This window comes from Pteronotus mesoamericanus, unplaced genomic scaffold (genome assembly GCF_021234165.1).
Source record: "Pteronotus mesoamericanus isolate MK-2021 breed Mesoamerican mustached bat unplaced genomic scaffold, CSHL_Meso_final scaffold_1186, whole genome shotgun sequence".
Lineage (NCBI taxonomy): Eukaryota > Metazoa > Chordata > Mammalia > Chiroptera > Mormoopidae > Pteronotus > Pteronotus mesoamericanus.
In genome coordinates, this window is record NW_026555302.1 from 11,957,343 (window position 1) to 11,969,932 (window position 12,590).

At 49.1% G+C, this 12,590-nt stretch overlaps 1 protein-coding gene across 3 annotated transcripts in view; it reads right to left on the reverse strand.

The window, feature by feature from the left end:
• The window catches only part of DNM3 (dynamin 3), a 382,651-nt gene that overhangs the window by 297,554 nt on the left and 72,507 nt on the right, over window positions 1-12,590 (reverse strand). For all 3 annotated transcript variants that reach the window (XM_054587765.1, XM_054587764.1, XM_054587763.1), the window contains exons 3-4: window positions 1,730-1,879; window positions 331-534 (exon numbers count right to left, since the gene is read on the reverse strand). In XM_054587765.1, coding sequence (XP_054443740.1) covers window positions 331-534; window positions 1,730-1,879 — 354 coding nt within the window. The remainder of the gene's footprint in view (window positions 1-330; window positions 535-1,729; window positions 1,880-12,590) is intronic.

Consider the following 12,590-nt stretch of genomic DNA (forward strand, 5'->3'; position numbering starts at 1 on the left):
AGTGTATTTTAGTAACTCTTATAATAACAATGGAGACTGAATTCTGTACCAGAAGTTTATTTCACTGGCTTTTTAAAATAAGCAGTTCATGAAGAATAGAAATGTCTATTTCCTTAGATTTCCGTTAATCGTACAGTCTTTTGCGTAGGTTTAGGCTTTATTCCCTATTTTTCTTTCGGCATCTTAAATACAAAAGCCCTTGCAATATTAATGATGGCAAATTTAACTCATAAGGAATTCAAGTCATGAGAACTGGTGTCACCTCGAACGACAGCCAAGCTCGTGACACTGTCCCCTAACCCCCGTCCACCGTCGGGGCCGCACGCTCACCTTGCGGGTCCACCTCCTTGGCCAGCTTCAGTGCGTCGGAGTTTGCCAGGTCGGTATTGGCCGGGGTGACAGCCAGGATCAGGCAGTTCTCCCGCGTGATGAACTGCAGAATCATTTCTCTGATCTGATGCTCGATATCTGCCGGCTGGTCCCCCACGGGCACCTTCGTGATCCCCGGCAGGTCGATGAGGGTGAGATTTAAGACTGTGCGCAAAGGAGAGAGGAAGAGTCTTACAGGCACCCTCGGTGCTAAATGCTGTCAACAGTGCAGCCTCCCCTGTCACTCAAGTGGAAATTTAAAAAGCTCAGCTTTATAGAGGCTGCATCTGAGTAACCCCCGCTCAGGCGTACAGAATAAAAAGCGAAGACTACAAAACGGCTTTGCAAGCTTTCGCTATTTTTATAATATGATTGTGCTGTGGCGAATGATCGTTTTAACATAATTTGAAAGGCACTGATTCGCGTGCTTGGCAGCTCCTCAGAGAGCTGTCACGCCCGTAACCAAGGGGCTGTAAGTGAGCGCTGACCAGGGCGCGCGCTGCCTACGGGCTCACGCCACACACGGTGCACTGGCTGCCTTCGAGAGGCACCAAGCTCGCAGGACAGGATGTCCTTCCCCTCACAAGCATCGCGTGTTATTTACAGATGGGAGCCACTCAGCCTGTGGCAAAGCTGTTGGCCACTCAGGGTGCCATGAGGTGACTGCAGGGGCCACGCAGCCAGTCTCAGCGAGGGGACGCCGTTCAGAAGAGCAGGAAACTGCCCCTGACTCAGTGACCCCAGCTCCGACCTGGCCTTCGTTCTCTGCACAGAGGAGCATTGCCCCAAGTCTTCTTGGGACATCGCAATGGAGCCTACGTCATTCGGGCTCCATTTAACAAGCAGCAGAGCGGAAAGAACATTACAGACTTAAGCCCACCCACTAAAACTTTAGTCAGGGCGGAGACCATGGCCCGCCCTACACCGTGAAGCAGCCACGCGCATTACAGGCTGCTGCCGAGAGCCCGGAAAACAAACGGCAGGCGCTCGCTCAGGGAGCGCGCACAGGGCTGCAGGAAACTCCAACAGGGACAAGCGCTGCGAAGGCTTTTGCAAAGACGGAAGGTATTTAAAAATGGAAGGTTTTATGCATACCTCTTTGGAAATCTGAAAGCTTAAAATCAACATGAAGAAAACAATTTTTAATGACTTATTCAATTCTGCTCTTTTTAAAAGTCATCTCCTCCTCCCTAGGTTAACAAACCTATGAGCTCTTCGGACCACACCATTGACGGCAGTTTCCACACACTCTCCTGGAACCCAGTACATTTTCAGAGAAAAAACCAGCTTCTACACAAATGATGTCTGTTCACTAATGTGGTAGAAGCATTTGCGGACAAGAGCTTGGTTATCTCCTTACCGTGTGGAGAGTAGACTCGCAAGTTGATGGGAATGGAGGAAATGCCCTTGTTCATGCCGGTCACGCGGTCTGTCTCTGCTTCAATCTCATGGCGAACTTCATCAAAATCTGTAAACTTTCTTCCTTTGCAATGAAGAAACTCAGCATATTCTACAAAAAGACAAATTAATACACCCTAAAGTCATTCACTCTTGCAGTAAGTACACGGAAACAATGTTTCATTGATTACAAGTCACGGTATCCAATATTGTCTCTTCAGCGTTCAACTTTTATGGCACCAGGGGCCAGTTTCGTGGAAGACAATTTTTCATTTTTCCACGGATGGGGGGCGGGGAGGGGACCAGGGGGAGGACAGGAGGCTGAGCTCAGGCAGTAATACAAACAAAGCTTCGCTGGCTTGCCCACCGCTCACCTCCCGCTGTGCGGCCCAGTTCCTTACAGGCCATGGACTGGCACAGGTCTGCAGCCGGGGGCTGGGGCCCTGGTCTTAAGCCATCAAAACAAGAGAGTGCAGTAGTTACAAATAAGCACTATTAATACTTTAGAAATATTAAACACATTACAAAGGCCAAAGGTGCTAAATTTGCTAATGTTCAGGCAAGCAATGAAGAATTATTATAAGCAGGACTTAAACCTCTAGCCCACTAAACACTTTAAAGAGGATTTGGGTCCTCAGAATGATAAAACAAACAACGGCACCTGCCGGTCAGAGAAATTCGATGGAGGGCACACAGGAGGCCTGGCCACTAACCCTACCAGCTCACTCTTCTCCAGTATCACCGCTTCGTTATGGTGGGATACTAAGTTACACAAACACAGCTTCAGAAGGCAAGAAGATTTAGAAACCCAGTGTCCTTCATTCTTTAAGAAGAAAGAGTACGTGGAGTAATTGAGCTTTACAACTTACTACTCAAAATACCACACCAACTTCTATAACTTAAAAGGTATTTTCTCAAAGAAACTAAGTGTGTAACATATAAATATCAAAGAAAATACCTGCAATCTAAAAATAATCATTATCTGTAGGCAGAAGGAAATACTCTAAAATAACCATACAATATGCAGAAAATTTATTTTTTTAAATTTCAGCAGCATCCTACCAACTGCTGTACTACCAATTTCTACACCTGCTTTCCTTGATACCAAGTGAGTGATAAACAATACGGCTCAAAAAAAGAAGCTGATACTATTGGACCTAAAATATTTATCATTTTTACAAGGGAACAAATCTTAACAAATACTGTAGCCTCTCTAATAGCATTAGAGAAGCACTGCTCCACGGGGCTGCTTGGGCCCCGGGGGCGCCAGCGGGGGCCGCCTTCCGCGGTCTTCCCCGACGCCCCGTGCCAGTATGTAGCCCGCGCCCCCCACGGCCAGGCCAATGGGTGGGTAACTATAAGATGCGGCGCCCGTCTTCAGGCAGCTGAGCAACAGCTTGGGGGCTAAGGCCCGCATCACAGAGGAAAAACGTTACCATGGGCCGCACGGAGGAAGCACTGATGTTCATTTAAAGTGAAAGGAAAGGTAGAGACAGAAAAGATGGCTTCCAGCGGCAGCACTCAAAAAACCGTAACAAGGTATCAACTGAGCGCAAAAGAGCGCGGAGGGTTTCAGCGTGCGCAGACAGAAAGCGAGGAATCGGAGAATCTTAACGTCACCCAACCCCTGGCAGGTTAACCGTCCAGCCTCTGCTAACCCACCGGATGAGGAACCGAGACCGTGGCCTCTCTGAAAACAAACCCTTCTTGGGGGATGCTGTTACAACAACGTTGGCATGGAATCTGCTTTCTGATCATACTCCACTGCTCCAAGTCTGGCCCCTGGACGACCCCAAGTCTCCCTGCGCGTGAAAAGGCGGGATTGGCGGGGCGCGACACGCGGGCCTCTCCCTGGGCCTCTCGCCCCGCCCTGCCCCTGCCAGCCGGCCCACCGTGGCCTCCCTGTGGCGGCACGCCCCGCCCAGCGCCCCCCACCCTCGCGGGCTGCGCCGGGCTGGCAGGGCCGCGGGCTCCAGAAGCCAACTCACGAGTCTGCGCTTCCATTCTCCAGGCCCCGTGAAGACCTGCTTGGTCCAGAGTCTGACAGACAGAGGCTAATCTCTGTCTCTCCTGTCGGAGTGCACGGGCACGGCTGTTCCTTTCTAGGCTTCTCCGTGTAGCTCTCTGTGCACTTCCTGGAGAAGGGCCCCTGAGACCCCGAGAACGCACGGCCCGGGCGAGGGGCGCGTGGCGCCAAAGCTCTGCGGCCTTCACGGGTCCGGCCGCCAGGCTGCGGTGCAGGGCCAGCTCCCCACGCCACCCCTCTCATTAGATCGTAAACTCTCGGAAGACAGGGCCGTACTAGCCCACTTGTCAGCTAGGCCGGTGGGTGCAGTGTGAACGGGAAGAGTTTAAAGACAAATAGAGGATAGAGATAATGGGAAAAATAAACAAAGGCTGTCAAATCCCAGAAAACAAAAATAAGTAAAAATGAGTCATAAATAATTTAGAAGACATGGAACTGCACTTTTTAGATCAATAAATTCTGTGGGGAATTCACACTTGAGGACTGTGACTTTCTTAAGTATTATTTTCATAGAATTAATAAGCGTCTCAATCAGGGACCACGTTTTCATCGATAATGCAAGTAATGCAAGTGTGGTCCTCTCTTGTTGCCACTAGATGGCGCCTACTGGCTTTCTCTATAGGAACCTGATGCCCTTCCAAAGGGTTGTACCAATCAATGTAATTTTCAAATTAGGTTTAAACTCCTTCCTGGACCCCTAAACATGCTCGTATCTTGGAATTGAATTGAAGAGATTACAGCTGAGCCAAATCATCTGGAACCTGTGTGTCCTTTTACGGATAGGCTCCCACAGATAGATTTAGGGATGCCTGTGTGTTTTAACTAATGTATAATCAATGGAGCTCCTTTTTACCAGACAGGCACTATTTTAGAAACTGGGGATATGGCAGAGAGGAAAAAAGTAAGTGTCTAGCCTCATGAAGCTTCAATTCTAATGACAAGAAACAATAAACAAGGTCTGTGTGCATCGATGCCGGGGGAGAGGGGTTACTTCGTCACAAGCTTTGGGTGAGAACGGCTTCTCTGATACGGTGAAGCGACATTCGAGCCGAGACTCGAGGAGGAGGAAGCAAGCATCCCGGCCGGCGCTCGCAGCAGACGCGCTGGGCACGCTGGAGGATCGGCAGGGCGGCCGGGCCAGAGCACAGGCAGGAGGTGAGGCCCGAGCGGTGGCACAGGCCTGGGCGGTCTGTGCAGGACCTGAGGCCATTTTCAGGACCTTGCTTTTTACTGAGTGATCAGCAGACCATTTGAAGGGTTTGGGGTAGAGAGAGAGCACCATGTGACCTGGGTTCCAACCAGGTGAGTGTGGCTGCTGTGTCAGGAAGGGACAGTGAGGAGCAAAAGAGGAAGCTGGGCTTCGGTAAATGGGGGTGGGGGAGGAAGGGCTTGGACCCGGGTAGCCGCAGTGAGAGGGGTGAGGCATGGTTAAATTCGAATGCATTTCGAGGGGAAAGCCAGCAGGATTTGCTGATGGATTGAAGGTGGAGTGTGGGAGAAAAAGGAGAGTCAAGGGTAACTTCAAGAAGTTTGACCTCGGGAAGGGGAAGAACTTTGAAACAGAGAAGACTAAACGAAGAGGCTGGAGGGATGGGGGGCCGGGCGCCGAGTCCAGCTGGGAGCCTGCGAGCCCGTCAGGCTCGCGGCCGGCGGAGCGACAGCTGCTGACAGTGGTCAGGGCCACACGGCCGCACGGGACACCGTCACAGTCATTTACGAGAGGTGTGTTTATCCTGAAAAATTTCCAGAAGAGGGCAGTGGAGTGCGTGAGGAAAAAGGCAGCTTTTTATAATTAGCACAAAAATGCCTTCAGGGCTGGATCCACGAGTCTTTCATCCAGGGAGAGGTCTAAGCCAGAGACGTATATTTGGAATTCATTACAGTCGGGCAAGCGGGTGAGATACTTTCTTCAGTATTGGGGAGAGGGGGTCAGAGCGCTGCGCCCTGGGCTGTCCCACATTCAGAGGCGAGGGGAGGAGCAGAAGTGTCAGCGAGACAGAAGGAAAACCCAGGGCGGCCTAGAGCCCAGAGGGCGTGCCTGGAAGAATGGCGGCCCTCCACTCCATCAGACACAACCGATGTGGCAGGAGAAGACGGAGAATGGGTCACAGGGCCGGGCAACTGGAGGGGCCTTTGGGGTTGCCAAGAGCTGTCTCAGAGCAGTGGAGTGGGGTGGGGGACTCTGGAGCAGACAGAGAGAATGGGAGGAGAGGGAGTGGAAACTCATTATAGACAGTTCTTCCAAGAAAGTTTACTGTAAAAAAGAGGGAAAAAGTTGGGGGGGGGCGGCGCTGAGCCCATTCCCACAGGCCTGGCCCCGTGCGCCTCCCCCACCCTGGCTGGTCCTGAGCTGTGTCCCTGTACAGCCAATTGGTAAGCTAGTAAGGAAAACGTTCCTCTGAGTTCCGTGAGACGTTCTAGCCAATTAATTGAACCCAAGAAGGTCATGGGCACATCTACTTAACTTACACGCAGTGGGTCAGAAGTACAGGTGACCGGCTGGACTTGTAATGGGCATTTGGGGCGGGGGCGGTCCACTGGAACCTCCAGTTTGTAGCCAGAGTGTTGAAGCCTAGGCTTGGGACTGGTGGCTGAAATAGGGGTGGCAGGGGACAGGGCAGTTTTATATGGCTGAGCCATCAACCTGTGGGACCTTGCGCTACCTCAGGGCAGACAGTGTCCGGATCGCATTGGGCTGCAGGGCGCCCAGCTGGTCCTGGAGATCGGCTTGTTGGGAGGGGACAGCCCAGCCACCACCACAATGGAATCGGGCTCCAGACCCAAAGAAGGCAAGAAGCACAAAATACTTTTCCTATGGGTCCCAAAGAGCCTCCTGGGAAATAATTTATCCTTCAGAGCAGGAGCAACTAGCTGATCACTAGCTAGACTTTTCAAGAGCTAAGAAAGGCGAGTCTTCTGAGGTTTTTATACAACAGTGAACTAACATGGCTGAAGGCCTAACAAACCTCATCTGTGGTTCTGAGATATGTTCTTCTTCATAGAAAGGTACAGTTGCCAATGGTACGGCTCTCCTGGCTTGTCCTGTGTCCCTTGCATTCCAAATGTTTGGTTGATGGGCATGTGAAATGATTTCTTCCTCAAACAGCTCCAGGCTTCCGCCCAGCATCCATCTGAATAGTGATTCAAATTCTTAGGCCCAAGTTCATAGAAAGGATAAAGGCTCTGCCCACACAAGCACTGAAACCCACAAAATTATACTGTATGTCACTATAACCTGCCTTGCTGAAATTCACGCATGTTTTCAGTTTCATAAAAAAAGACTCCCAGTTCTCCTGGTTCCCCGATGTTAAAAATAACCTACATTTGCCTGACCCAGGTGTGGCTCAGTTGGCTGGGCATCTTCCCACAAAGTGAAAGGTTGCCAACTTGATTCCCAGTCAGGGCACATGCCTGCTTTGCAGGTTCGGTCCCCAGTCGGGGAGCATATGAGAGGCAACCAATCAATGTTTTCTTCCCCTCTTTCTCCCTCCCTTCCCTTCTCTCTAAAAATTAAAAATTCAAAATTTTTTTTAAAACTACACTTGAAGCAAAGATTGCGACACATTTTTATACATCAAAGAATGATTTTCTGGAGGGAGAGGATATTAGAAATTCAGAGCTATCACTCTACTTTATTTTTATTTCCCAGTAAAACATTTTAGCACTGCCATTTCCACTGGTCATGAGAAACAAATGATACTGGGTTAAACAAGTGGCAAATTGTTTGGAGGAAGGACGATACGATTTGCGCCCGGGCAGCCTTCCAATCATCTGTGCAAAGCACAGCACGGCCAGAGGAATTTAAATATTTCCAATATGCCCTTCCATGCGAAGCAACACACATATGTTTCGATTAATCAAGGTTAGGTAGAAAAGAATAAATACGGAGCACAGGAATGTCACCTCCTGTCAACCTTTATCCTAAGAACAGGGGTCCTTGATACATCAGCTGGCATCTTATTCCTGAAGTGTTTTCATGCTTTGTGGGCACAGGGCTCCCATGAAAAGAGAGCCCAGGGGCCAAGTGAACAGGGAGCAGTTTTCAATGCGATGGAGCTGACTTGCTGGCTGGCAAGGGCCATAGCCATGGCCGCCCGGAAAACCAGCCTTCCTCAAAGGCAGAGGCGCCATCTGACCCAACTGGGCTTCCCTGGCGCCTGCCAGAGAGTAAAGAACATCGCTGGGTTCCTCTGTCCTTTAATGCACTCCACTTGGTGCCACTGAGCAAAGTCCATTATTAAAAAAAAAAGAAAGAAAGAAAGAGAGAAAGAAAGAAAGAAAGAAAGAAAGCAAGCGCACCCATTGAGCCTTCAAGTCATTCCAGACTGAGGGCGAGGTCCTGGACGGTGGCTGAGTGAGTAACAGGGCGAGGAACCGTGGATGATGGGGACCCAGATCCAGAGCAGAACTCAGTCATGTCTCTCAAGGACTCGGGGAAAAAAAGGAAATCTACAGAAGCAAACAATTAACCTGAGGGAGGAAGTCCTGCAGTGGGTGAAAGGTGGAGGTCCCGGCAGGAGATTAAGAACAATGGGGCGGGGCGGGGTGGGCGGAAGGAGAGCCAGGCCTTCATAGCAGACAAAAGGCAGGTGCCAGGAAGACCTCAGAGGCAAGGGTTTAGGATCAGGGCCCGGGACTCCCTGGCAGAGTAGGTGATCCAAGCAGAGCTCCAGACCCGAGTGAACAAGATGGCACCAGGCAGGAAATCAAAATGCGAACTCAGCCACAGCGCGGAGGGCAGAGCCTTCTTCAGAGCCTGCAGAGCCGAAGCCACTCACAGAGAGCTCAGGGCACGGCCTGGGCCGTCAGCGCGCACCCCCCAGCCCGCTGTGCTCTTGCTTAAGAGCCAGGCTGGTGCGAAAGCTGCGCAAGGCTGGGCCTAGGTGTGCGGACTAAGTGGCCCCAGGTGGTGCTGGCCCGTGAGGCCACGGCCAGCCATTTCACAGTGTCCCCCCAGTGACAGGGACTTGTGCGGAACATTCTACCACGAGTATCCAAAATAACCCTCCGACAATCAGCGGCTGTAACAACTACATAGCTCAATTTAGTCCCTTATTTTGTCAAAGGTACTCAAAAAGGGTAACAAAATTAACTTTATTTCATACTTGCGCAGAGTCCATGTAAAACACAATCGACAGATAAACTATATTTCAAATATTGAAACCAAATGAGAAGATCATCAAGCATTTGGCCTAAAGCTGAGGAAGTGGATAATTATTCCCAGGGGCACCTGAGGAGATTTTCCTCCTCCTCCCAGAAACATTCTCTCCTGCTGACACCGCCCACCACTCCAGACGCCCTGCTTCCCCGCCTGCCCCATCCACGGCTCCTTCTCCGGTCCTCTGCTCGCAGTCCCTGCCACACCTCTGAACACCGGAGCCACCAGCCTTCCTTCCAGACCTGCTCCTCCTCCCCGTCCTCATTTACACACACATGTCTCAACCACTTACCTCTCCCCTGACTTCTAGACTCACACAATGACACCTGATTCTTACACTTAATGGATGCTCCTATGCGTCTAGCGCATTCCTGCACTGTCTGGCCCTGACTGGTGTGGCTCAGTGGAGCAGGGATCATTCTGCAAACCTGAAGGTCGTCGGTTGGATTCCCAGTCAGGGCACGTGCCTGGGTTGCAGGCCAGGTCCCAGGTTAGGGGCGCGCAAAAGGCAACTGATGGATGTTTCTCTTGCACATTGACATTTCTGTCTCTTTCCTCCCTCCCTTCCCCTCTCTCTAAAAATAAGTAAAATCTTTTTTAAAAAAGTTTCTACTATGTCTAATATATGTCAAAATAAGCATGTCCAAAACCAAACTTTTAAATCCCTGCTCCCCATTCCAGTTCCCTTCCCCTCCCTGCATCCACGCCTCCTCCTCCTCCCAGTCTTCCACAACTCAGTGCTCGGTTCTGCCATTGAATCGGGTGCTCAAACCCAGCAGAACCCGCACTACGCGCACCTCTCACTCCCTCTGCTCTCCCACGCACACCCTCGAGGCTTCTGCTGAGCGCGCACCACCTCTTACCCGCGCCACCGGAAGGCCTTCCTGGCCGGGGTTCCTGATTCCGCCCCTGATCCCCAAAGCCACTCTCCGCCCACAAGCTGGGCAGGTCTTTCTAAAACACAAGTCGGATCACCTCTCTCCTCTTTTTAAAATCTTTTATTGGTTTTCCAGTGCCGTAAGAAAATTCCAAATCCGTCGGAGGCCTGCGGAGCCCTGGGCCATCTGAGCCCTCCCTCTGTCTCTGCCACGACCTCTGGCCTCTGTGTGGCTGACGAGACCTCCTGTCTGCTCCTCGAGCTCGCCAAGGCCGTTCCGGCCGGGCTGCCTGCCCTGCGCTGGGGGCCTCCCTCCAGAGCTCTGCCTGTGTAGGTCCTTCCTGACCTGCACCTCTCGTTCAAAGTGCCATCTCTTTGGAAACGCGACCTTCCCAAGTAAAGAAAAGGCGAGGGTCGGTCACCCTCCTTCACAGCCTCCAACTTATTTTCTTCAAAGCACATAATCGCTGTCTTAACTTTTTCTTGTTTTTTTTTTCTTTTTTTATTGCCCATCTTCACCCCCTGGACTGCAAATTCCGGGACAACCAGGACCGTCACCTGCTGTGCTCCCAGTGCCTAAAGCAACGGACTCATCCATGAGGCACTCAATGCACACTTGTTGAATTAAAGAACAAATAAATGAATGTGTAAATAACTGAATGGATTAAAAAAAAAACAAAACCCTGGGGGACCCTTGAGGTGTGTAGGTATGAGAAGCAAATGGCCACCGGCATGGCTTCTGACAGGCTGAGTGTGAGCGAGCTTTGAAAATCCGAGGAGCGTTTCAGGCAGTCAGTTGGCAATGTGAGTCTAGAGTGTAGCCCTGGACCTACAAACGCTGAGTCATGGGTGCCGAAATCGTAACTGAAGCCCCGGTGTGGGAGGGAATGTCTAAGGGAGAAAGGCAATGACACAGAAAAGAGCCGTGGGTCGGGGTGAACCTCAAAGGCCAGGCGACAGAGGATGCACCAACAGAAGAGACCAGAGGCCAAGGGGCGAGAGGGAGAGTCAGGAATATCTGGCGTCATGGAAGCCAAAGGAGTAGCGTGTGTTTCCAGAGCGAGGGAGCGATCAATAGCGTTAAAAGCTTCTGAAAGGGCAGAGTAAGTACAGGCAAATGGCTGCTGGGATCCATAGACATTGAGCATGGGTTCATTTCCTGTGTTCTTAAACAATGTTCTGTATATAATTTCAGTATTTCTTATTACTTCAATGATTTTTGCTATTGACTTGTTTACTTAAAAATTGTTTTATCTCTTTTTATGCTTTTTTTCCCTTGTCTCTTCCCCTTCTATCAGAGTGACAGTTGTCACCTCTTGCTGGTGGCAATGCATCTGTTTGTAAGCCATACTCCCACTGTAACATGTAGCTTTACATTTTACTCTAGACTGAAAAGTCCAACACAGTATGTATGGTCTGAGTCTAAAATAAAACGGGAAAAGCCCGGAGTAAGGCCACGGCCCTGCAGTGCGCGATTTAGATCACAGACTTCGTAACATTAACTTTGGCTACGCGAGCCTCCTTGTGCTTCTTCCTGATAATCAGTAAGTTTAGAAACTGAAAGTAAAAGAGAGGTCTTGAATAACTGAGTTATTACAATATTATTTAAGAATAAATGTATGAATTCAGAAATAGCGACTGATTCAATGTCATTTCCTGTTTTTATAAAGCAAAACATAAGGTGATTTGCCAAGTAAAAATCTGTAGAGTAACTGGAAATGAAATGACTAGACTTTGTCATGGAAATTCAAACAATCAGATTTCAATGAAAAAAATACAATAGAAAGTCTAAGATTTACAAAATGAAAATACTATTTCCCAATAGAATCTTAAACACAAGGAATGAAGTTTATAAATGAGATTTGAGTAGTCATATCAGAACTACAAGTATATAAATATGTAACCAAAGATAGTCTCAGAGAGAGCATCAGACCTACAGCGTCATGGCTGGATACAGTACAATACTGTGATCCCTGGAACAAAAGGAATGTTTCCATCAGCACAAGCTTTTACGTACAAGTTGTCAGCAGAGCTGTTCCATCGACACATTTTAACGAGATCTTAGTGCATTTGGTCAACTCCTCAAATGTCTTCATGGAAGACTGATGGTCAGTATCAGCTGGGAACGGAGCCAACATAATTTTTATGGATGGTAAAAGATATGAATAGAAGCTTTTTTTTTTTTACATATAAATATTCCATTTTTCCAACAATATTTGTTGAAAACATTACCCTTTCTCCACCAAACCACCTTTTCACCATTATTAAAAACCAGCAGTCTATCGGTGGGTCCATTTCTGAACTCTGTCCCATTGGCCTATCTCCCTACCTTTATGCCAATGCCCCACTATCTTGATTATTAAAACTTTATAATAAGTATTTAGGTAGTGTCTGTTCACCAACTTTGGTATTATTTTTTAAAGTTGTTTTGGCTATTCTGGGTCCTTTGTGCTTCCTGTGAATGTTAGAATCAGCTTGTCACTTTCTGCAAAATAATTCATCTTTTGAGTCTTTATCTACAGCATTCTTTGCAATATTACTTGGAAAAAGTTTCCTCCCCTGGCCCAAGTTGGCACATGTCCAACATTTATGTGCATATAGCACAGTTAGCTAAAAGCATCGTCATTTTCCCATGAAAGCCTGCTCTGAAAAATGCATTAAACTTTAATAAAATACAGATTTTTATACTGGGAGGTACATCTCCTCTAAACTTTGTTTCATTAGAGCGATCACCCCGTGCTGTTGAGGGGGCCGCACAGAAA